The 25,828-nt window shown below is 40.1% G+C and overlaps 2 protein-coding genes across 5 annotated transcripts in view; one reads left to right on the forward strand and one right to left on the reverse strand.

The window, feature by feature from the left end:
- SMC6 (structural maintenance of chromosomes 6) overlaps positions 1-2,083 on the reverse strand; it is a 35,290-nt gene extending 33,207 nt beyond the window's left edge. Inside the window, exon 1 of one of the 3 annotated variants that reach the window (XM_064448090.1) lies at positions 2,002-2,083. The gene's annotated coding sequence lies outside the window, so the exon portion shown is untranslated. Of the gene's footprint in view, positions 1-906; positions 1,143-1,991 lie in introns of those variants that run through there. The other 2 variants (XM_064448089.1, XM_064448091.1) reach the window with 2 other exon arrangements.
- Positions 2,084-2,132: 49 nt separating this feature from the next.
- GEN1 (GEN1 Holliday junction 5' flap endonuclease) lies at positions 2,133-25,105 on the forward strand. 2 transcript variants are annotated; one of them, XM_064448094.1, is made up of 15 exons: positions 2,133-2,506; positions 2,810-2,852; positions 8,146-8,328; positions 10,113-10,299; positions 11,526-11,702; positions 13,368-13,478; positions 15,798-15,871; positions 16,386-16,477; positions 17,304-17,454; positions 17,572-17,608; positions 17,707-17,787; positions 19,056-19,186; positions 20,931-20,992; positions 21,655-21,798; positions 22,025-25,105. In XM_064448094.1, the coding sequence occupies exons 3-15, from the start codon at positions 8,168-8,170 to the stop codon at positions 23,476-23,478; spliced, it is 2,862 nt and encodes a 953-aa protein (XP_064304164.1). In that variant the 5' UTR covers positions 2,133-2,506; positions 2,810-2,852; positions 8,146-8,167; the 3' UTR covers positions 23,479-25,105. The 2 variants fall into 2 exon arrangements, with proteins under 2 accessions (XP_064304164.1, XP_064304162.1); XM_064448092.1 differs by lacking the exon at positions 2,810-2,852.
- The last annotated feature ends 723 nt before the right edge of the window (positions 25,106-25,828 follow it).

The raw sequence follows: 25,828 nt of genomic DNA on the forward strand, positions 1-25,828 counted from the left end.
ACAAGGAATCCACTAACAAGACTTCACAAGAAAAAAAAAAAAAGCTTTAAAATCTATAGGAAGCAATAATCAGAATTAAAAAAAAAACACAGAAAATGACACACACATTTGAATTTTATCTTCTGACCATCTTGACATTTTTGACAGAAGTAGTTCCTTTTTTTTACATTAATTGCTCCCAAAACTCTTGCACCAAGACCCCCCAGTTTTCTTCATATACATTAATGCAAATATTTTAATATATGTAAGAGACTAATGGGAAGCCAACGACGGACACTACTGACAAATATTAACAATTTCTTTTTAAATGGACCGGTCATCATATTAAAGCCTAAATTTATTATTATATTGCAATATAAAGTAGGACTATGTTAACAGAAACTTGTGATGACAGAGTCAGGAACACCAATAATTCAAACAAGAACCCTACTGTTATTCAGAAAAACAAAACAAAATTACTGATTTAATAGAGAAAATTAACTTTACCATCACAGAATGTAAAAGCACACAGTTAGGAATAAAAACTGGGGCTATAAATTGGAAACAAATAAGGGCAAGACAGATCCAATTATAAAAACATCACAGGATCACTACAAATTATTCCAAGTAATTACTATGCACGTAATGAGAGCATGAAAGAAAAACGCAATCCCCAAATGTGCTGCATAAAGCTATTAGGACTATTATATGTTTTAGTAGAAAAGTATTTACCCTGTTAATATCACAGTATAGGAAAACAGAGGCTGCAACCACTGGAAGCCACACGCCCTGATGCCCACCCATGTTCCAACTTAACCAACGGCATCTCTTTCCACAGTTTCCATTACGATGCACTTGTACAACTGTCCACCCCTCTCCCCACCTGGCTGCTCACAGTCAGCCTCATCCAGAGCAGACACAACCCACCTCCTGCCACCAAAACCGCTCCACCAGCTCTCCAGCAGCCTCCTCTTGGCCTGGTGTCCACGCAGGGTAGGAAGCAGCTGCCACTCGCAACACCCGCTTTATCCACGCTGCACCCAGAACCAGTTACAACCCGGAGTGCCTTTCACCCAGTTAGCAAAAGAGAGGCAGAGGCAAGACACCAGAGCAGACCTACGGAGGGGTGAATGCGAGACATGGGGGGAAGCAGAGGTTGGGAAAAAAGGAAGAAAAGCATCGCGGTCTCCTGCTGATTCACGCTACGTTTGTTTAAACAGACACAACGATAGCGATAATAAATCACAAAGCTAACTCTAGTGGTTTATAATAACGAAGGGAGCTATCTGTTGCACTCGAAAGGCGCGGGTGTCAGGGGCCGGCCGGCAGACGCCTGGCCCCGTCCGCAGCGGCGGAGCGCCACGCGTGCTCAGGGCTGCCCGAGGCAGACGCCCCACGCCGCGCCGCACGACCCCGACGTTCACGGCCCCCCCGCCGCGTACGTCCACAGCCAACGGACAAGAAGCCCCTACCACCCCCCGGGCCCTGGGGAGGCCCTGTACGGCAGGCACCAGCACCGGAGGCACCTCCGCCTCCTCTATGGGGAGGCACCAGGGAAGGAGCGGGCGGGAACAACCCCACGGTTATCGCCCCCTCGCCCCAGCGCTTCCCCCGGAGGGACCCACTCGCCTCCCAGGGGAACTAGAAAGCCGGGCCGGCCGCCGCTCCCCGGTCCCTGCCCGCCTTCGCGGCGCCGGGCAGCCGGCGGGAGCCCCGCATCAGGCGGGGCAGCCATGCCAGGCGGCGGGCGACAAAAGCCAGCCCCGACCGCTAACGTGCCCCGGCAAAGCCACCTGAGAGAGCCACCCCGGCGCGGCGGGGCGCGGGGCTCCCGGCCCGGCGCTGCCCTAGTACAGCGCGGCGGGGTGGCTACAGGCGACGCCGCTACCCTGCGACCGACCGACCGATCTCCCCACCGCCCGCGCCCCCAGAGAGCGGAACCGCGCCCGGCCACTGCGGCACCGGCCGCCAGGCCCGCACCTCTGAGGCGGGCTGCCCGCCCCTCACCTCACCTCATCTCACCTCTCCTCCCGCTCTTCCAGGCCGCCGGCGGGTCACCGGAACCGCCGCAAGCTCCAAACCCTGCAGCTCCTGCGCCGGCCGGGGCGGGGCGGGGGGCGGCAGCGCGCAGGCGCTGCCGGCCCGCCCCCCGCCCCGAGGGGGAGGTTTCCCGGCGCCCGCCATTTTCGAGAGGGTAGAGGGGCCGCGGTGGCGGCGGCCGTTGCGGGTGGCCCTGGGGGGCCCTTCCCGGGTTCTTTCTTTCTCCTTCCCTTCCCTTCCTTCCGCTGCGGAGGCCTCGGGCCTCCCCGAGCCCTTCGGGGCTCAAACCGGGATGTAAGTTTTTGCTAATGCCTGGCTGGAGACCGGTTCCCGCCTCAGGGCTCCGTCCGCGGGCGGGAGCGGTGCGGGAGCGGTGCGGGAGCGGGGCCCGGCCCCAAGCCGGGAGCCGAGCGGAAGGCCCGCTGCTCTCGTAGAGGAGGCTGTTGGTGTTTCAGCGGGTCAGGGAGGCGTCCGCGTCCGCCGTGTGGTGCGTTGTTACCTCTCGCTCCCATCAAGGCGGGAATTTTAAATGCTTGCACTCGAGGCGCTGGGCGTGTTGCTGTTTAACTTCTCGCTTTTGTTTTCATTTCGGGGCGGGGGGAACGATGGGGGATTGAGGAGGAACGTGTAAGCGCTGGAGCACGCTGCTGCTGTCCTCCGGGTGCCCCGGGTTACTGACAGCTGTGCCAGGTGCTGCGGCATCGACGGCGGGGTGGGGGGAGTTGTTAGAAACGTGTCATGGGCTTTCTTCTTGCTTTTTTTTTTTTTTTTTAAACGGTCTCTGGGTCAGACGCAAAGCACATGCTTGCCAGTGTTTGCAAGTTACCTTGGCGGTGAGTGAAAGTGTATCTGTAAGAGCTAAACTTTAGTGCTAAATGTCTCCTGTAGTTATTTTCAAGTATCTGGCTTATTTTTCTGGCTGTGTAAAAGCTTTGTAGAGTAGAATGTAGTCTTAAAACATGATTTATAAAACATAAAAGCTATACAGCTGTAACAGATTCTGGCCCAATGAAAAAGTTTTGTTTGGGGGTTTTCAGTTTATATTTCCTGTCAGTGATCTTACAATAGCATGGTGTCTTTAGTGATTTGTAAGGATATGAAAAAAGTCAGGTTCAGTCTCCCTTCTTTGGAAGTTACTATCTTCCTAAAATGGGAGGCTTGTGATGAACGAAGCTCCCCAATAGACAGGTCACTCCTATTAAAAGTAGATCTGTTTGTGTACAAGATCCAGATCTAAATATTTTACAGAATACGCTCAAAAAAGCGAAGACTGGTAGGTTGTACTGGCTTTCATAACTTAACCTTAGATATATATTGAATGGCAGTAAGGAAAGCTTCTGTCCTCAAATAACAATACTTTTTTATCTCATAAAAAAGTGGCTTTTTTTGTAGTTTTCAATTTTTTTATACTATTTATTTATAATCTTATGGAACTTTAAATGTTTGTAATGTATTTTTATTTCCTGTTAATTATCATCTGACATTCCATAACAATATTTAGAAACAAACTAACACAAGTTTTTAAAAAAATATGTATTGATGTAGATTGGCAGGAACCAAATGATAGCATATAAAAAGACATCTACCTTTTTTTTTGCTAGGTTAACAACCCCCTCCGAAGCTGTGTATCACACTTGTCTTCTGAGAAAGGTTTAGATGCCTTGTGTTAGCCTCCCCTATGCATCAGAGAAATTGATCATCCTGGATTTCAATAAGTTATGCGATGTATTTGCATGTTTTATTATTTTAACTCATATTAAGTGCTTGAGGTATAACAACAACAAAAGTAATACATTATGCCTCTATGTATGCAATTAAAATAGGTTGAGTGATTAAAGTAGTTAAATAAATGCATTAGAGAAATGTGATTTCTATTGAAAGTAAATCTTATCATGAGAACTTGATTTAAAAACGACCTGCAATTCCTGCAGTGGCAGAAATTATATATTATTGATTAGCTGTCTTGCTTTGAAACAGTTCTAGAGTATAAAACAACACACCCTACAACGACAGGCTTGTTCTTCTGGCAGGCTGCGATGGTGTTAAATGTGGAAGATTGCTGAATTTAGCATGGCCATGTTCACTAGGAGCCGCGAGGTGGCATAGCTCCTCGTGTGTGTAAGCAGATCTCAGAGCACAGGTAGCTAGCTCACCTAGTCATTTATTCAAAGGAGGGTTTTATTTTATCTGAGTATACAGTAGTTTCAAACTCAGAATGAAATAGAAGACATTCCAGATTCTATCTGACTTTTTTATCGTCTTATATTGAGGGAAAAGAGGGAGAAGTAGAGAAATAAGCATGAGGCAAACTATGTGCAATAAGACAGTGCAGGAATAGATTGGTACTATGAGGGAGTAAAAGCAGAGTATGTGTTAGAAGCCTTGTATAGAAGTGGTAAGGTATGAAAATGAGATGAATAATGAAAAAGGAAAAAAGGAAAGAAGGAAAGGAAGAAAATTAAATCCAGTAATGGGGTAGCATGGACAATAGAGCTATATAATTAAAGTTAAATAAGAGACAAAGAAATATCCCGCCTAACAGGTGTATGTTTTCAGCTGGTGTTCGTGATAGGTAGTGCCAGTCACACAGTAGCCAAATACAAATAGTAAAACCGTACCCACTGGCATGTTTATGGAATTGCAGTGTTATAAAGGTCAAAACATTTGTTGGAAGGGACCTCTGGAGGTCGGTAATGCTGATTCCCTGCTCAGAGTGGGACTTCCACCAGTATTGGATTAAACCAGTAACAGAGTGTGCTGGCTATATGTTGAAAATCTCCAAGAAGAGAGATTCTGCAACCTCTGGGCAACCAGTGCCATAGTACCCTTTCTCATTTTTTTTTCTGAAGTCCAACTTGAGTTTCCCAAGTCGGAATCTGTGGCTATTGACCCTTTTTATTTCATCTTGGAATATTAAGGAGAGTTTAAGTTTTGTTATCGTTGTAAATACTCCCCAAGTAGTGTTAAGCTACTTCTGTTTCAACAGAAACATTTCAATGTGAGTCCTACCACTTTCGATCAGGAATTAAGTCCCTCAAGAGGTGTGGTTTTTCTTTGTTCTTAAATGAAGCTTGGAGTGTGCATATGCATGTCTTTAAATGAGATTGGAGGAGGGAAAGGGGCAATACCAGGCTAGTCAGTGACGAGCAGCATGATGGCATGCCAGAGTTCAAGGAGCTGCATGCTACTGAGATTCTTCAGACTGTTCCATGTGGTGATGGGCACAGTGAACTGCACTTGACGTGTTTCTACACAAATATGCGCAGCATGAGGAGCTAGAAGCCTTGGCCTAGACCCAGAGGTACAACATCATTGGCATAAGTAAAACCTGGTGGAATGAGTCCTGTGACTGGTGTGCCATGATGGATGGTTACACGCCCTTCAGGAGGGATAGGCAGGGCAGGCAAGGGGTGGGGGGGTGGCATTGTATGTAGTGGAGGATCTGGAATGTGTCGAGCTTGCGGTTGGCGATGACACAGTTGAGAGCTTCTGGGTGTGAGGATTAAGGGGCAGACAAATAAAGTGGATGTTGTCATGGGAGTCTACTATAGGCGATCCAGACAGGACAATTACACTGATGAGTTATTCTTTAAGGAACTAAAGGATGCCTCTAAGTCATCCGCCCTTGTCCTTATGCGGGACTTCAACTTGTCAGATGTAAACTGGGACTACCACACAGCTGGTACAAACAGGTCCAGAAGATTCCTAAACCATCTGGATGATAACTTCTTGGTACCAGTACTAAGGGAACCAACCAAGGTGTGTTGCTTATTAACAGAGAGGGTCTCATGGGTGAAGTGGTGATTGGTGGCTGCCTTTGCTGCAGCAACCGTGAAGCAATCAAGTTAAAATCTATGGTAACAGGAGGAAAACTGCCTGGAAGACCTCACCTCTGGATATGAGGAGAGCAGACTTCATGTTGCTCGGGGAATCACTTAGTAAGGTCCCCTGGGGAAAAGCTTTTGAAGATGCTGGGGGCCATCGGTGTTGGTTGCTTTTTAAGTACCACCTCCTAAGAGCACAGGGGCAGGCAATTTCAAAATGTAGGAAGTCAAGCAGGTGAAGCAGAAGGCCAGCTTGGCTGAGCAGGGATCTTCTGAAAATAAGGTGAAAAAAGAAATATGGCCAGTGGAAGCAAGGTCGGGCGACGTGGGAGGACTAGAGATGCTGTTCACCACTGCAGGGAGGAAATATGTGTGGCCAAAGCCCAACTGGAGTTGAAGCTGGTCAGTACTGTGAGGGACAATAAAAAGGGCTTTTTAAAATGTGTTAATGGCAAAAGCCATTGGCCCGTTACTTGATGAGCACGGTTGCCTCACAAAGAGGGAAACAGACAAAGCAGAGACACTTGATGCTTTCTTTGCCTCAGTCTTCAACACCAATGATGGGCTCTGGGACCTCCCAGCCTGGGCTAGAGAACCATAACTGTGGGAATGATAAACTCCCAATCAACACTGAGCTTGTGTGAGATTTTTTGCTCTATCTGGATCCCTGTAAATCAATGGGGCCTGATGAGATTCATCCAAGGGTACTTAAAGAGCTGGCTGATGTAATAGTGAGACCTCTCTCAATGATTTTTCAATGCCCTTGGGAAACCTGTAGAGTTCCCAGTTGACTGGAAGCTGGCAAACATTGTCCCAGTCTTCAAGAAGGGCAACAGGGTTGACACTGGTAACTACAGGCTTGTCAGTCTCACTTCTGTGCCTGGCAAAATTATGGAGAAGATTATTCTGGGAGTTATTGAAAAACACCTGAAAGACAACACATTCATTGGTCCCAGCCAGCACAGGTTCATGAGGGGAAAGTGCTGCCTAACAAATTTGATTTCCTTCTATGAAAATGTTACCTACCTATTTGACCAAGGGAAGCCAGTCAATGTGATCTTTTTGGATTTCAGTAAAGCTTTTGATACTGTCTCTCAGAATATCCTTCTGCACAAAATGTCCAGCACACAGCTGGACAAACACGTAATGCAGTGGGTGAGCAATTGGCTGATGGGTTGGGCTCAAAGGGTTATGGTAAATGGGGTTACATCGGGCTGGCGGCCCTACTGGAGAGCGGGGCAATCACCAACTATACGAAGTTTACCAAAGGCAGGTGCCAGATTTTGCATGTGGGGCAGGCAGCGCAACCCTGGATGTACATACAGACTGGGGAACGAGAGGCTGAGAGCAGGTCTGCGGAGAGGGACCTGGGGGTTCTGGTCGATGGCAAGTTGAACATGGGCCAACCATGCCCTGGGATGCATCAAGCCCTGCATTGCAGCCAGCTGAGGGAGGGGATTGTCCCGCTCTGCTCTGCGCTGGTGCGGCCTCACCTCGAGTGCTTTGTGCAGTTTTGGGCACCACAGTACATTAAGGAGATAAAGCTACTAGAGAGTGCCCAGAGAAGGGCCACAAAGTTGATAAAGGGTTTAGAGGAGAAACTCTACAAGGAGTGGCTAAAGTCACTTGGTTCATTGAGCCTGGAGAAGAGGAGACTGAGGGCAGACCTCATGGTGGTCTGCAGCTTCCTCACAAGGGGAGGAGGAGGGGCAGGCGCTGATCTCCTCTCTGACGGCCGATGACAGGACTTGAGGGGATGGCAGGAAGATGTGCCTGGAAGGTTTGGGTTGGATATTAGGAAAAGGCTCTTCCCCCCGAGGGTGGTGGAGCCCTGGAACAGGCTCTCCAGGGAAGCAGTCACGGCACCAAGTCTGACGCTATTCAAGAAGCGCTTGGACAACGCCATCAGAGACTTGGAGTGAATTTGGGGTTTTCCTGTGCAGGGGCAGCAGTTGGACTTGATGGTCCTTGTGGGTCCCTTCCAACTCAGGACATTCTATGATTCTGACTTAGAAATGAGTGCTTTTTCTTTCTTTCCTCCTCCCCCGCCCCGCCCCAAGATTGGTTTTATTTATGTTTTAGCTATCAGCAATGAAAATGTGCAGTCCAAAGAAGGTCTTTAGTAATAAACCGTCTGTGAACAGGAGTCGCTACACACTTAGAAGGCTTAATTACAGATGTTCTTGGCTCATAAAAGTAAAGCTATTAATGACTAAATATTTATTTTCCACACCTCACGTTCATGATATGTCATTCTTCATGTTATATTCTGAAAGTATTTTATTCTGCTTGGTTTTCACAGCTAAAACCTTCATGCTGGAACAATGGGGGTGACTAATCTGTGGCAAATCCTTGAGCCCGTGAGACAACCTGTCAACTTGAGCAGTCTCAAAGGAAAAACGCTTGCTGTTGATTTAAGTCTGTGGGTTTGTGAAGCACAGACTGTTAAAAAGATGATTGGAGTAGTTACCAAGCCACATCTGAGGTATGGTATTCATATAAATTATTGTAGTCAAAAGTCTTGGAGCTGTATAATTTAGGTATGGTACTTATTCCAAATTTAAGGCTACCTCTGAAACTTATAAGACTGTATTGTACAAGCTGGTGCTATATATGTAAAGGGTTTGAAGTGGAGGCTCCAACATATTGGCTGAATTCAACTTAATGCTTGTGTGCAAACAGAAGTTCTTGGACCCAGCCTACCTTCTCTTGAGGCATCAACAGTAGATAAGGATGAGATGGATGTAAGCAGAACCATGTTTGTCTTACTGTGGTATAGCACTGCGTGATGTAGATTATCAAGGAACACAGATCGGTGTCCTAATGCCTATATATTTCTGAGGCTGTATGATGGAAGGTGGTATGGGAGTTTCAGCTGTTTATCACAGCAGTTTGTACGCTAGTAAATTAAGAGCATACTGAGAGTCATGCATGCTCTAGCCTCATCTGGTTTATAAATTAAAATTTGTTAGACTCCATGTTGAATTAAGTATGTTTAAATCATTCTTCAGGCTTATGAAAAACCTTGAAGAATATGTATATTTTTAATTTAAATGAAACGCATCCTTCAGGGATGAGCAAGCATAAGCAGCTCTAACTTCAAAGCACTGCCTTCTGCAAATGATGCTGACAAAAATGAAAATATATATACAGATTTTTATAAATGACCTGTTATTAGTTAGCTCAAGAGTACTGCCTTACTAGCTGCTGCTAGATGTTCCTATTGCTTCTGTTGAATTCAGCTGATACAAAATATCATCATCTTCTGAGAATAATTTCTTAATATGTTACAGTTATGACCCAAAATGGTTAATTAACTAAAACTTGAAGCATAACAGAAGTCATTACTTCCCTCTGATAGGATGTCCTGTGTGCAGTGGAATGGAAGCATCAGTCCAGATCTCTGATGCTGTCTTCCCAAAGCAAGACAAAGGGATGAACAGATTCCTACCAAAAAAAGAAATGTTTTCAGGCAGTTCAAAATTAAATTGTTTTGCTAAGTACTTTAGAGAAACTTATTGCACATGATTGATTTTTATATTGTTTGTGAAAATAGAACTAGATCTCAAAAGATCAGCTTATCTTCTTTTACCAGTAGTAAATATCCAAAATTATATCTAGAGTAATGGTCTTTCCACGTCAGTCGAAGATATAGAAATGTTTGGTCTACTCTTTTTGAAAGATTGCTCCAGGAATTACTGGAAAAAGGATATGGTGTCTGATACTACTACTCTCAATTTTACTGTTAGAGACCAAATAATTATTGCTTGCTTGCAAAATTCCACCCTTCAGTGATGCTGGTTTGCATATGAAATAAATTGGCACATTAGTGGTATCTGAGTCTGTCTACTACCACAGCATTCGGTCACTTCAGAATCTGATGTAACCGTATTGATAGATTTGGGATTAAAGTTTGATATAAAAGAATCAATGTGGATATGTGTGGAAGCAGACTTTGGATATTAAATGGTTTTTTTATTAAGCCTTTTAAATTTGCTTACATCTTCACACCCAGAAAAGATCTTTCTTGTCCTTATGTGGTGTTTTCTTGGAAATTTTGTAAAGCTGTAACAAGTTCATAGTAAAACAACTTCAAACGAAGGCAGGCATATAGACAAAAGGTTTGTTAGCTTGGGGGTGAGGGAATCATAAAGGGTGGAGAGAAAGGTAAGATTGTTCCTGAAGTAGGCTGAGGGATATAAGGGAAACATCTGAAGAAATCCAGCTTTGCTAATTCTACAGCTTGTGGAACACCTTGCTTTGTTGCAGAAACCTGTTTTTTCGGTTCGCATTCTTAACATCAATGGGAATTAAACTAGTGTTTGTCATGGAAGGAGAGGCCCCCAAGTTGAAGGCAGACACCATGAGTAAGAGGAATGAGATGCGCTATGGATCTTCAAAGAAAGTTGGAACTGCAAGAACAGGGAGATCTTTATTTAAAGCAATTTTAAAAGAGGTGAGTAGTTGAGAGCTGTGTTTCAGTATTTGTAATGTGATGGGAAGAAATCTTAACCAAATTAAATACAAGAACTTAAAAGAATTAATAGTTTTCTGCACAACAAATTTCAACAGTATTTTGAGCTTTGAGGGAATACATGACTTTGAAATTGGGCCTTATAGCATCTGTTAAGTGTTATTGTAGAAGGGGGACAATGTCAGAATAATTTTCTCACTTGATGTTTTCCTGTGCATGTTATGCTGTAGTGAATGACACTCATCACTGAGTGTTTATTAAAGAAATTCAGCTTCCTTGTTCTTCAATAGTGTTAGTATTCGTACTTTTTTTTTTTTCCTAGATTGGAGTATACATGACAACAGGAATATGTTGTGTACCTACGTAAGCCAAGCTAGTGTGTTTTTGAAGGGGAACACAGAACTGTTTTGTAACACAGAACTAGGATTTGGTACACTAGCTGAATAGCTAAGAGAATACACTTGTTGGAAATGTACTGGATAAGGCTGAAAGGAAGATTGTATAGTCTTCTTGGTGTAGGTGGTTGAGGCAATTCTGGTTGCAAAGACCTATTCAGTAATTTTCTTATTCATTGTTGCAGATATTTAACCATTTTTGTCTAGTTAGAATTTTATGATATAGAATATATAGATGCTCGTGGCTTCAGTAGATTGAATGTAGCAATTCATGTTTTCTTAAATTCTAAAGTAAATACTTTTTTCTGAAATTTGTAAGTAGTATAAATGAGTATATATCAGTATGTCTTACACTGTGGTCCAGCCTTACTAGGCCAACAGTACCATACTTCTATGCTTGATTTTTCTCAGGGAGTCTGGTATCTGTTGAGAGGTGTCTGTGCTAGCCCAGTATTACTGCTTGAGTAAACAGTGTTGCTTTACAAAAGTAAATATTCCTTTGTTACTCTTGTTTTGAAAGCATCCTAAATATTTATTTAAAGTGTAAAGAATTTTGTGAAGCAGTAACCATTAATCATGCTGTGTTCAAGTAATTGTGCTGTGTAACTAATACTTTACTCTCAGTTGGATATTTCTTTTGACTGTAATGATAAACTTATGTTTCTCCTAAAGCAGTGCTTGTGTTGATGTAGTGTTCTATAGGCAGTGCAGCAGTAGCAGTTTTTGTATACACTTGTGTCTGAGAAAACACATGGCTAATAAGTGGATCTAATTCAGCATTTAATCGCTTTCCCTTTGGATTCTTTCTTTTAGTGTCTTGATCTGCTGGATTGTTTAGGTGTCCCTTGGGTTCAAGCAGCTGGGGAAGCAGAGGCAATGTGTGCCTACCTAAATGCCAAAGGACACGTTGATGGCTGCATTACCAATGATGGAGATGTCTTCTTATATGGAGCTCAAACAGTTTATAGGAACTTTGCCATGAATGCTAAGGTAACGTACCTCATCCCGTTCTCACTCTCTCTTTAGACTCTTCCAAAAAATGTAAATAGAAAGAAGGAACTTGAAACAATTACTTAGATATTATGGCACTTGCTCTCTAGTAGTTGTGTTAGTTTAAAATAGTACTTTTAAGACAGGAATGATTTGTTTGATTCACCAGTAATCCGTGTATTAGACGTGAGAGCAAAACAACTGAATTGAAGAATGCTTATGGTGGTGTTGTCTGTGTTTGTAGTGTTCTGTGATGTGTAATATAAAGCTAAGTAGCAAACTTCCCCCCCTTTCTCCTCTACAGTGGTGAATTTGAGTGAAATAATTGCGTCCTATAAATTTACCATTAGGGCAGGTGGGAGTGGTCAGCCTCCTGGGTCTAATAACAGGGCTCACACACTTGCCGCTTACAGGTTTGTTTAATAGTATTAATTTTAAGTATATTAATAAAGTCTCAAATTGAACATGACTAGAGTAGGGATTGTACATCTATATCATAACCAATTGTTGCGATCATTCAAAGAACCAATTCAATTTATTACCTTGAGCTGAAGCATTCACTTGGTAGGAATGCAGTTTTCCAGAGTTGGTAAAAGTAACCCCAAATTTCCATAATTTATACTTTCTCTGTAAATCAGGGAAAGAATTGCATGTGTTCTGTCTGGTGAACCTAACAAGAAAGTGGAGGAGAAATGATATTGGGGTTTGAATTTTAATTAATGTTCATCCAATAGACTTGTTGAGAAAATACTCCAGTAATAGGAGAAAATCAGCAGAACAGAAAAAAAAGCACTATAAGCAATTAACTTTAAAAAAAAAAAATAGCTGATGGAAGATTGTTTGCTTTGATGGACTGTGTTTGGGTTTTGTCTTGACCTGGTTCTTTTCTTCCATTCAACTTCCTTGTTTTTTATCGCCAAAAATGAAGGTGGCCTTAATCTTTCAGGTGTACTTATAGATAAGTATATATACTATGTATATAGTTGTGGTGTATATATGTATCTCCTATATGTAACAGACATATCTAAGCAAACTATAGGTTACATATCTAAGCCAACATAAAAAAATAACTTATGTGAGTGTGTGTGTGTGTGTCAGGGGTGTCTCTTCCAGAAAACAAGATTATTTGGGGTTGTTTGCTTGTGTGGAGTGGTTTTGTTTTTCTTTTGGGGCGGGGGGGGGGGGAGCGCCAGTGTTCTATGTTTTGATTCATGTTAATTTTGATTTCGGTAACATTTTAATTATTTTTTCTTTTTTTACTCAAGTAGCCCATGAAAATGTTTACATGGATTTTAAAAACCTGCAGTTCTTGAGATGACTTACACAGCCACTAGCACTAGATAATATCAGTTTTGCCACACCTTTTCTACAGGTAGTAAACAATAAAAACATCCCTGGGCTTATTTAGTTTCTTTCAACAGTTGATGCCCATACTTACAACTTGAAATTCCATAACTGTAGTTATTCATGTAGTGTCCATGCATTACATTATAAATTTTAGTTGCTGCTGTAGGGGGTTTTTTGCTGCTATCTTTTATGGGACAGACCCATTTCCTGCAGCTGTGGGTGAATAGGGGTGGGTACACAATCACAACTGGATGTGACTTAGGGCAGTTTCTTCTCTAATGTTAGAGGTATGAAATGTGTGATAAATTTCTTTTGCAGGATCCACTTCTTGACTGTTATACAATGTCCTCTATTAAGGAGAAGCTTGGCTGTGATAGAGAATCTTTGATTGGGCTAGCTGTTCTTCTGGGTTGTGATTATCTTCCAAAGGTAAGCAATATAATTATTTTTTATTAGGTACTTATAGTTGACTGTTTTTCAAGACAGTGTATCGAGGGAGACCTGTACATGCTGACAAAACTGTATACAGTGCATGATTATTGAGATCTAGTTGAAGATGATGCTTAGTAATTTAAGTAATTTAAACATAGTAAGTTACTGTAAATTGTATTTGTGAAGGCTTAAAGATAATCAAAATGGTTCATGAACATTAATCTTTCAAAATGGCTATGTATTATTCCAGACTTTTATATAATGGAGGTGAAGACAAAAGTTTAGATGTTGAATACTTGGAGCAAACATGAGAACTGAGTTTTTTGCCAGGGTACTTTGAACCCATTTGCATTAAAAGTACATCCCTGGCAGAGTAGCTGTGGAAAATGAGAAAAAACAGCTTTGTCTATGCGGTTTGGAATAGTTAGTAGTAACACCAGTTCTGGATGCAGTTTGGATATCTCCCCTTTTAGTTCTATCATTTGTAAATATATGCCCTATGAAGAAGTAGAAGTCACCTGTTTGAAAGTTTGCCTAATAAATTAAATGAGAGGGATCTTGCTCATTACTGCTTTACCTCTCCACACACCCCTCATAAGCTCTTGAATTTTTGGGGGACTTTGAACAGAAGCTGTTATAATGGCTATTTTGAAATAGAAAAGAAGTGGGATGATACTTGTTTTCCATACAGTTCATCACACAGTGACTTCAGGCAATGATTGCTCCCATTCAGGCTTGCAGTGGATATCTAGTTATTCTTAAATCATTGTTTTCCAATTTGATAAAACTGTCCTTTTAAACAACTGATACTGGCGAAAGAGCAGGTAGCTCTATTTTTTTTTCTGAAAAACTTGGTTCTGTTATAGGAAACTTTAAATAGTTGGGGGGGGGTATTATTATTACAAAATGTTTAAAGAGAGATTAGAAAAAAGTAGTGGGTAATTAGTGGTTATTGTAATGGAACTAGCAGCTCCTGGGATGCAGGGTTCTTGCATATTACTAAGTGACACAATTACGTAATGCCAGATAATTCTTTTGAATTACTGCTGCCCAGCAAAGTGGATGAAGATAGAAACTTCTATGGAAAGCTGAATTACAGGAGTGCATTGGGAATGGGGATTGGCGGAACAGATAAATGAGACTACCACTCTATAATTACACTCACTTTGTTGAATATGTATCAAAACGATGCCTTCCTTGCAGAAGCTGAATATCTGACTCTCTGCCCGAGTGTCTGGCTGCAGTCCAGTGAGAACTTCTGATTGGTTTTGAATGTACGTTTATTTCATATGGTTGCATATATTCAGTTCAGCCATTACAGCTGAATGAAAATGAGCTATAGATTTAACTGTAATAATGCTGTAGAAAGCACACTCAGTTCAGTCTTTATATTCAACTGTACTGATCACTGGCAAAATAGAGTAAAGATTGTAAGAGGAACTGGAAAAGCACTATGTACGTTTTAAATCATTTCACTCTTCAGTATGTCTAGCAGTTACTGCCAAGTTCTGGATTTCAGTCCATGAGCTAGGTTCCAGAAAATATTTGCCATTCCTATCTATTATCCATAGTGGTTGTCCCTTTTCCTGTAAAGGACATGCATACTAAGGATGTAATAACAGAGTAAATATCAAAATCAAGCAAGCAATTATTGAAAGGGAGGGAGAAATTCTTTGGGTTTGTGGTTTTATTGGGGTTTTTAATTATTTTTCAGAAAATGCTCTTGCACTTCTTTGTCACCTCTCAGAATTGATTTCACCTAAGTGCTTGAGGTCTTCAAGTGTTAAAAGTTTGTTTCTGTTGCCATAAAGCATCTCTTCCCTGTGAATGAAAGCTTTTTGCAGGGTTTTTTCTGTGTCCTAAGGTCCAGCCTGTTGACTTTGAAATCCAAAAGATCTGTTTTCATCTACTCTTTCCAAGACAATTCTAAAAAGTTTCAGCTCTCTGGCAGTTAGCTGGCAGGAGTGTTACCAGTATTTTTACATTGTCATCCTGTTACAGATAGCAAGAAGGAAAACAAACTAAACAAACCCTCTTTTCCTGTTGTTTTCTACTACTTTCTTTCTCCACCTTGTTTTATTTGAGCTGCTATTGAGCATAAGAACATTTTATGCAGCTTGTGTGTTACACTGGTAGTACAGCTGTAACCTGTAACCCTCTCGGACTTTAGAACTTGGTAAAAAATTATTTTTCTCAATTTATTCTCAATATCTGGGATAATTTTTGTCATTTCTCTACATAATGTTATGAAGGCAGTCTTTATGACAATCTGAATACTTTGTTATTAAATAATGTTTCATATTTCTGTCTTTATAGGGCATTCCAGGAGTTGGGAAGGAACAAGCTTTAAAGTTAATTGAGGCTCTCAGAGGTCAAAACTTATTGCAAAGGTAAAGCGAAAATGTGTGTTGCATGCTGAAGTAGTTTGATTTTATTCACAGACTTTGTGGTATGCACTTCAGTTCCAAGGCAATATTTGTAATACCTGGGGGCAGAGATTGCCGCATTACTTACTTTATATTTGCTAAATGAATTCTGTGTTTTGCTAGGCAAGCTTCTTAACTGTTTTAAACATTAGCTGCCTCCCGGTTCTTGAGCTAGCAGATCTATGTTGATATATTGGAAAGGAAGTCATAGGGACTGATGAGACTTCTGCTGATTTTTAGTTGGGCTGGGGATCAGGACATGAGATACCAAATGCTTTTTGTTTGTTACCATAATGTGTGTGTCAATACTAGAAATCCAACAATCATATAATGTACTTTAAAAAAAATCTATTTCATAAATTAGGAAACTGTTTCTCAGGTAGATGATTGAGAAGTATAAGGGGAGCATTTTTCAGTGTTTTATTTTAAATATGAAAGTTAAAAGTATTTCTTAATCCTTTTCATATCATCCTTTTAGGTTTGAGCAATGGAAAGAACAATTTCAGTATGATAGTAATCCACCTTTGGTTGTTAAAAGGGTAATTCACTGTTCTGAGTGCCATCATCCAGGTCAGCGTGAAAAGCACTGAACTTTATTTTTAGTCTAATTGTTTACTTTTTGTTCTGGGTGGGGGGTGGAGTTGTTTTGTTTCTTTGGTTGGGTTTTGGAGTTTTTTATGAATGGCATTAAAAACTGCTTTTCTAGTCATTCAGTTTGTGGGCTATCTTCACATTTTCAGTATTGTGTATGTGTATCTTTTATATAAATATTTTTAAGGCTGGGGACTACCTTTCCTCAAATGTGAAGCTGTTTGGCAGCGGATGGAATGTTATCACAATGCTGTTGTGTGATCCCGGATATTTGCCTTTTTAACGTTATCAGTAAAGGAAGTATGCTGTACTGTCAAGCAGCTGTTTGTTTAGTTGCCTGAAGTAGTCTTTCATCAAGAGGACTAAATCCATTGGCACTGCTGGGTTTTGCTGCAGTGTTTTCTTAAAAAGAAATTAATCTTAAGGAACCTCATTTTGGTAGTGTCTTTGAACAGTGAATTTGTTAAAACCTCTCACCTGGCAAAGGAAAAGCTTGTTTCAAATATATTACTTACATACATTTGCCAGCTTGTCATCGACTACTTCTGTGTTTTTTGGGTAATAGTTTTCAGCATGAAGTCTGAAACTGTTGGGTAAAAGGTCTTTGAAAAGCTTTCTTGTGTTTGTCAGTTTTTACTGTAGATACATAAATACAGCTAATGTGCTCAGATCTGCTTACAGCCACTATTCGTGGCAGGCTCATATGTGTTCTGAGCTTTGTATTTGTACTCTTAGCTTTGTATATTTAGAGATTTTGGAAACCTCTTTTTTTTTTTATTCATGCTTTGTGCATCTGCTTCTATAGGATCTTACAAGGAACATGAGCACAGTGGATGTAAATTCTGTGAAAGCACTAGATACTGCAAACCCAATGACTCCAAACACGGCTGCCCTTGTGAATGGCATCACTTGGAGCGAAAGAAACAAGCAAGTGCAGTGGAGGACAGTATCAGAAAGTAGGAATGTCTTGAAAATCTAACTGCTTTCCCCTGCGTTTACGTGCAGGATGAGCATTTAAATTCTGCATTTTTCCCATTTGTATTCAGTTCCTAACGCATTTGTTTTATCTGCAGAAAAGCTAACAGTTGTGAGGGCTTTCCATTCTCTGAGGTAATAAACAAGCCTATTTAAAGATTAATTTTTCTAATCAAATAATTGAAATGTCAGTTTTATGCCCTCTCTAAAACTCTTTTTTGTTTTATCTCAAGGTTATCCAAGAATTTCTTGTAAACAAGAATAAATTGATCAAGATAAAAGAATGCCAAAGGCCAAATTTATTGTCCTTTCAGGTATATGACAAAATACTGGTTATTCAGCTCTGTAGTTTTTTATTAGTAAGGAAAGCATCTGTGATAATCTTGATCTTCATAGGTAATTTTACTGGAAATAAGAATTAAAGTATCTTGCTACAACTTCTTAATATACCTCATTTTTTTTGAAAGTCTAAAATAGACTGGAAAAAAATCAGTTGATGTAAACAGTTATGTAGAAAAGGGAAGAAAGAGAACTCAGAAAAAAGGTCACCTGCCATTGTTTTGGTCTCACTGCCCAGTATGACTGGATTGGGTGTCTGAGTGCTGCATTATTTATACAGTGTATAAAGTAGTACATGGTTATACAGCATAATATATACTTCAGGAATGTTATCTTTTCTGTTTTCATCCAGCTTTCATAAGGGTATTGACAGGTACAGCTCTTGTGTTTACTCGTACTTGTTCCATTGTCATACGGATACAGTGCATATATGGTAACTTTGGGTATTACAGCAGGTCATGAGTGTGGACTTTTTTTAAATGTTAAACTTAATTTTCAATTATTACTTTGGTATCATTGAGATAATAAGATTCTGTGTATAACAAGCAGAAGTGGCTTTTACTCTGAATGTTGCATGTTTTCCGAAAAACAGACAGCAGGCTTGTATTTAGGACAACATTACCAGCTTTCAAGTTCAGAGGCCCTTTAATTCAAAGCACAAAGCTCAAAAGTGGTCTAGCTTATTCCTCTGCCCATGGAAGAAAGGGTAAATATCCTGTGAGGTTTCCTTTTGTGTGGGGAGAGGCGTTAATATATGCATGTTAGCATTGTTTTCTAACAATTTTTTTTATTTGTGGAAGTGAATCTTTTTACAATGTTTCATTTTCCAGGATCGATGACAGTGTGAGAATTATGTATAGCAAAATAGACTGCTGTTGCGCTGTGTAGCTTTAATGAAAATCCATGTTCACCCTTCTCTCACATGCAAGTTCCATAATTTTCACAGGTCCTTGCCTAGCTGACCGGAATCTGATCAGGTGTTCAGCAGCTGTCTTATTCCTGCTGCTGGCACTACAACTGTTCCCTTGGCTTGTTATTGACGGCTGATGAATCTGCCCTGTTACAGATGACTGTTCCCTCCCCTGGCAGTGAGATATCATTAGATATGACACTAATGTGTAAAAGTGTTCTAGATATTTTAACTATTTAGTCCTGTGTTCCTGGTACATAGCTGCCTATGCATGATATCTAACAGAATAAGAAAGTTTTAAAATTTGAGACTTTTTCTTTTATATACTAACAGATATTTGCTTCCGAGAAGATGGAATGGACCAAACATTATGCTTGTAAGAAACTATTAGCACTATTGACACATTATGATATGGTCCAGAGAAAATCTGGATACATTGATGCAAAACAGCTGCAGGCAACACGGTAATGTAGCTTGATTTCTTGAACTTAATATGTTTGCTTCTGCTGCTCGAGGAAAATCACATGTTTTTTTCCTTTTTTACGGAAATGTAACGGTTTTCTTCCATCTCTGTTTCAAGCCTTGTGCTTATTTTGAATAGAGGTAAAAATTTAGATCATTACACCAATTCTTGTACTACTGCTGCACAGAGTAATACATACAGCAGTTCTCCTTCATTCTGACAATGACTGCTTTTTCCTATGCTTAATTTCTGTTGTGTTTCCTAGCATCTGCACATGAGATATAGCATTGCGGGTTTGATCCTCTGCTCAGGTTCTTAGCAGAAGTTCAGTTGACTTCTGTGATTCAAAATAAAAGCCTAGACTTAGAAATGAGCATCTGCAGATTCAGTCACAGCCTCTGATTTCTTATCTGACCTATGGACTGCCGTACTGTGTGTCTGATGAAATGACTGGCTTACGGTTCTGTTCTGCTACTTCTGAAAACATCATCTTCATTCAGGACTGCTGTGTTTAGGAATATAAAATTGTGTAAGCATCCTGATACTGAAAATGGATATGGGGGGCAGGGGGAAGCGGAGATAAGCATGTAACTGCTTTCCCCTAGAATATTTTCCCACCCTCCAGGTGTCTGTTACTCAAGGATTTTCTTATTCTATCAGCTTTCAATGTATTTTTTAAATTATCTAATCTTTTCATAGGCTTAGGTAAACTTCTAGAATCTACAGTGTCTGTTGACAAATCTGAACTTAATTTCACTCCGTGTGGGAATTGTTACTTATTTTTACTGTCTGACCATGTAATTTCCCAAATGAAATCAAAATTCTCCCCTGAAATTCTTGTATTACAGGAAGGTCAGTAGTTTTTCCATGTTCCTTGATGTCATTCAAGATTTCTATAGACCTTAATTTTGGGGGACAGAAGGACAGTTAGTAGGAATGTGACAGTATCTCTTCTGGGTTGATGTGTCATAGTCTGTTAAATTATTACTTGCAAAGAAGCTGTTCTGTTCAGTGTTATCTTTCAGAAGAGTGGAGAGACTGGCTGGGGGCTGCTTTTTAAATTCATTGGGTAGATAAATTACCAGCATTTACCTTGATGAATGAATTAATTTCCATCCTCTGTTTATAACACTTCCTAGTGTTTCAAGAGTTCAAAAGACAGATCATGCATGCTCTAGAAGACTTCTTTTGCTCAGAAGTGCTTAAAAATGCAGTAATGATTCATCAGGAGCCTCTTCACGTGTGGGAATCTATTAAACTGGGGTGTAGATAATGTTTTAAGAAAAATCTCATGAAGACTGACTGTCCCTGCTCAGTTCACGGTTTATCTTCCTTCATGCTGTCATGCAAAAGATATAAATGACCCTGCCTGGTCATTCAGTAAATCGTCTATGGCAGCAGCCTTCTCTGTAGCGTTAGTTGAAGATATCAACTAACTATGTCTCTAGGGTTCTGCGTTACAGTTGTCTGTTACAGAATAGCTTTTTGGTTTCTTGTTATGCTCCTCTGAGCTGTATCATTTAAAAAAATTGTTTCAGTACTCAAATCTAAATCCAAAATTTTACTGTATAACTGATACAGAGAAGTAGTGTATTTTTAAAAGGTGTATTAATTTCACCATTACAAGAATATTTTTTTCTCTGAATCGTTAGAAATTAGAGTATTGAAATATTTTTACTTAATTTGGATTTTTTAATTTCCTGTTTAAACAAAATCATTTAATGGGCTTCTTTTTGTCCTTACAGGATAATCAAAACACGTGTTAAAAATGGAATTCCTTGTTTTGAGATTGAGTGGCAAAAACCAGGTTGGTCTGGTTTCTATGTATGTTATGGAACAAAACAGTTGATAGAAAAAGAAAAGCATGCATAAAGTGCAAAAGAGTTTGACAACATTGAGGCAGTGAAATGTGGGTGAGATTTGAAACAGTTCTGTGGAAACAATAGAAAATGTGCATCAAATTTCACATACCCTGAAAGTAAAAGCAAAAGTATTTTGGTTTTTGGTTTTGTGTTTGTTTTTTTTTTAATAAAATAAAAAAACAAAAACAAACAAAAAAAAAAAAACAAAACAAAAAAAAAAAAACAAACCAAAAAAAACCAACCAAAACAGCCACCCCATAACCTGGAAATCAAGGGACTCAGTCTTCAGGTACTTTTTCTGGTACATGTTAGTAAGGTCTGGACTCTGAATTTCATATCTTATTTCACTGTGTACCCAAAGCTGTGACTGTTACTAGCTAGAAATTTTTCTGTGCTGACAGACTTCTACCTTTAGTGTGCCTGTTTTGTGCCAGGAGACTGACAGAAAGAAAAAAACTTGACTTGTAGCTAAATCTCAAACATTGTACGATTGACCTTCTTACATACCCTCTTTGTACTCAAATAGATCTTTTGGTTTTGTTTTTCTTATTCCCTACTTTGATATGCACGTATATACATGTCTAATGTACGTTCATTAATTTTTTAGAACATTATGTTGATGCAGAAGATGAGCCTGCAGAGTTGTTTGTAGTCACAGTAGAAGAGGAGTCTTTGTTTCAGGCTGCTTATCCTGATGTTGTTGCCCTTTATCAAGTAGGAAAGTCAGAAGTTCTGAAGAAGAAACAGAAAAGTAAGGCCAAAAGCTTATTCCTTATGAACTTATGGGTCTTGCCAGAATATAAGAAGCAAAAGCAACAAATGCTTCTCTCACTATTGAGCAATATCATGTTTTGTCAAGATCAGGGCATGATATCTTGAAAGGACTGTGCTTTTGTCTTACCATTTTATGCTTCAGCACTAGGAAATCTGAACTGTGGTTAATATGCCATTTTGACATTCCCTTTTTATTTTTTCAGACAGGAAAGACAGGCCAAAAGAAAAGGAATTGCCAAATGTTTATGATGAAGTTAGCGATCTTCTGTCTCAAATGAATTTAAAATCTAGATGTGGAATTTTTCCTGTGCAGTATTCTACATCAGATATAAAAACTCCCCCAGATGATCAGATACACCAGAGAAGCACTGAATCAAAAGACCTAGTGTTAGCTGCAGCTTCCTGCATAACAACTGTTCAAATGCCAGCATCAGCAGCTGCTCTTACTCTGACTGCATCACCTTACTTGCTCTTACAGAGTACGCTGGCTGACTCATCTGTATTGCCAGCACAATTTACTGAAAATACAGGGACGTCATCCTCTTCCTCTGTAACAGCTGGTCTACAACTGAGCAGTACTGACTGGGGAGGAGCCTTCTTCAGCACTTCACCAGCCCGTGGGGGTGATATCCATGATCCAGCAGCTGACTTAACTACAGCCATAAAACACTCGCATCCACCGGGTCATGAAACAGGAAGAAAAAGCTCAGAGTATTCTGACGATCTACAGTCTGATCAGCATCATTCTGATAGCGCAGATGGTCTGGTTTCAGACGGTGATATGGAACAACTTCAGAAGTGGTCTTTAAGTGAGCGAATACTTAAGAAGAATTCCATTCCATCAAAGCCTAAAGATGTAATGCAACTGGAGTCTTTGAAATATTTTAAACAAACAAAAGAAACATTGAATCCTGATAAAGATTATGTCTCTTCCTTATGTCAGTTAAATAAAATAGTGCAGGAAAGTAAAAATGTGCTATCAGAAAACTATGCAAGGGAATCCAGCATATGCATTTATCAAGGTCAGTATAAAAAAGCTGGCAACCTGGCTGAAATGATGCACAAAGACCACAATATAAGCAGTTCAACATCTGTAGCCCTCAGTGGGCAAACAACAGGGGCACTGCATCCTGGGTGCGAAGTGCTTCCAGTGTCTCAAAAGCCAGCAGATGTGGTAACTGGCTGTCACATTAGAAAAGCTTGTACACAAACTACTTGGAAGACTTCTTGTAAAAAGAGCGTGTGTCAGAACAGATGTTCGTCTAGTGAAGACAGTGATGACGGGAACACGAATAAAAATCTGATTTATGAGTGGCAGAAAAGGCAGCTGAACCCTGGTCAGTTTAAAAAAGCTTTTACAAAGAAAAGCAGTAACATTGTTACTAGAAAAAAAACAAACAGTGACTCAGCCCTTATAATTAAAGAGACGAAGAAAAAGACCAATTCAAAACAAGCTGGTAATAGTTTCTCATTGCAAGTTTCTTCAAAACCATCCTCTGCAGAGGAAGTTAATTGTTCCCAAAGTCCAGAGCAACCATTTGGTAGCTCAGGTTCTGGTCCCACGCAGGAAGCCAAAAATGCTGTTCTGACTTACGCAGGGACAGACAGTCCCCTCCCCCTGTCTGAAAGACTAAAAGGAAGAATCAAAATCAGTTAGGTTCTCCATAAAATAGATTACAATAACAACTCTGAACCCTCAGCTCTTAGAGTTCTTTCTCAAAGTTTCTGCAGTGTGCTCTATCAATTTTAGGTGGCACAGTTTGATGAATACAGAGTGCTGTGAAATACTGCAATACTGGAGCTAAAGTTTGCAACTAAAATGTTTAGTGCGAGTACCAAATAGCTGATTATAGGCAAGTGCCAGTTATTCTGGACTTGATCGCTCTCTGAACTTGCTACATAATCATCAGGCTGTAGTACACAAGGGAGCAAGGACGTTTATTTACAAAATAAAAAGGGGTTTTTCCAACCAATTGTGAGGATTTTGTGTACAGCTATTAGTCCTTCTGCTTATAAAAACAGACTTATTAAAATAGTGCCTGCACTGCTGTAGGATATTCTTAATAAGACAAAGTGATACAGCTCTTTCCATCTGAAATTTTCCATTCTGCTCCCCTAACTTAATTTTGCTAGTTTTAAAATGCGTCTTCAAATCCTGGGCTGCTGGTTGTGTTGATTATCTCTGAAGGACCAGATAGAGACACACAGCAGATGTACCTTGCAGGGTAGCTAATTTTAGATCTGCCATGCCCTATAATATACTGTTCTTTGAGTGTGTGCATCTTCCAAAGAATGGAATAAGCCACATAAGGACATTTGGGTTTTGTAGTTGTCATATCTAATATTTAAGGAAATTTGATGGCTGTTTAAGTCAAATATCTGTAGTTTGGGTATTTATTTTTTTTAAGAACATATGAAATCCCATCTAACAATTCTATTTATAACAGAATGAAGTTACAGAAAATCAATCTAATTATGATATTGCAGATTCTTTGAATAATATAATGTAAATGTTTGCTTTCAAAGGGGGAATTTGAATACAATTACATTTTTTTGAAGGTGTTCTTCCTACATCTCTAATATAGAAGCAATCTCTGATCATACATAAAAAAGTTATCTTCAACAGCTTATGGGAAAAATGCCTCCTTGCCTGCATTTACGTGTTCATAACTTTTTCTGTGGACCAACCAGAAGGATGGCTGCTCTTACAAATAGAAATTTGTAACTTTCATGCCTTAATGAAAATGTTGGTTCTTTCTTCCTGAAGGCCGAGGCTTTGAAAGTTAGGAAGCTAAATTCCAGATGTATTTAAGGAAGAAATAGATGGTCTATAGGTAATACAGTCATTTCTGATTTTCCTCTGTGGGCAGATGGAGAAAGTCTCTTTATAGCTGATTTTCCAAATGAGAAATGTATTGTGAAAATGAGGGAGAAAAAAAAAAAAAAAACAAAAAAAAAAAAAAAACAAAAACCCTGAATACTGGAAATGTACTTTCAGTTTTGAAGATGGTCGGTCTCTCTTCCAGAGACTTCTAACCACCCAGCCACTGTGAGAGGGTAGCTAGAAGAATAGAGTTGCTAAGGAGTATAAGAGTAGCAGTCACCTGGGTACTGTAAATGGAGAGATTCCTTATGCAGTGGTCAGTAGTGGAGAGATCAGGCCATTTTTTGTGGAAAAACACCGTTATTGGTTATGTATGATTTTTTTTTCCTTGCTGCTGACTTTGAATACCGAAAGTTGGAATTGATAGTTTGAATTTTCAGTAATAAAAATGCCAACATGATGTGAATGGCCTCACTTTTGTTCCTTCCCACTGTATGAGAATGCACTTTGGGTGAATTTTTATGATCCCTCCACACAGTGTGTGACTTTCTGTGTTTTAGGGTTTTGTTTTGAACTGGGGGACAAGAGCGGTTTTTGGAAGGTTTTTTGTTTGTTTTCAAAATCTAGCTGGGATGACTGCTTTAATGGATGACTTGCTGAAAATACTGTATCAGAATTACAAGTTCCTGTTTTGCTGATGATGGAAACCAGTAATGAGATATAAGACATTAAGAACTGCAGAAGGAAAAAAAGAGACTATGGTGCTGATACCGCTACAAATTAATCTGGTTTCATAAGTTCAAGCATAAAAAGCAGAAAAGTTTCAGTGTTTTCATTTTCAATGTGTCTCAGTCCTGTGCAGGTTTTCTGCCACTGCTTTAGAAGCAGCAATAGAGGTGAAAACAGCTGTAGGGATGCCCTCTCTCGTTTAGGGTGTGGCTGCTCATTGCAGCAAATAAACAAAAGAACAGTCATCGTTGGGGTTAGCTGTTGCTTGAATTAAACTTGTGATTTGTTATGGAAGGGAAATTACAGTTCTTAAAGTGTTCTGATCTCTCACCTTTCTGTAATTTGCTCAATCTAAGAAATAGGGATGGTTTTTCTTTGGAACTTTTTCACCATGCCAAAGCTGACTGCTTTGCAACCTCTCACACTTGTGAGGATGATTAAATAAATTGAGTGG

Source organism: Phalacrocorax carbo, chromosome 3 (genome assembly GCF_963921805.1).
Source record: "Phalacrocorax carbo chromosome 3, bPhaCar2.1, whole genome shotgun sequence".
Taxonomy (NCBI): Eukaryota; Metazoa; Chordata; class Aves; order Suliformes; family Phalacrocoracidae; genus Phalacrocorax; species Phalacrocorax carbo.

What these genes read in the sequence shown, in the direction of transcription:
- GEN1 (XM_064448094.1), top strand. Translation starts at nt 8,168, where the DNA reads ATGGGGGTGACTAATCTGTGGCAAATCCTTGAGCCCGTGAGACAACCT. An exon ending in AGGGCTTTCCATTCTCTGAG is followed by an intron (nt 17,609 to 17,706) that starts GTAATAAACAAG and finishes TTTTATCTCAAG; the next exon opens with GTTATCCAAGAATTTCTTGT. An exon ending in GATTGAGTGGCAAAAACCAG is followed by an intron (nt 20,993 to 21,654) that starts GTTGGTCTGGTT and finishes TTAATTTTTTAG; the next exon opens with AACATTATGTTGATGCAGAA.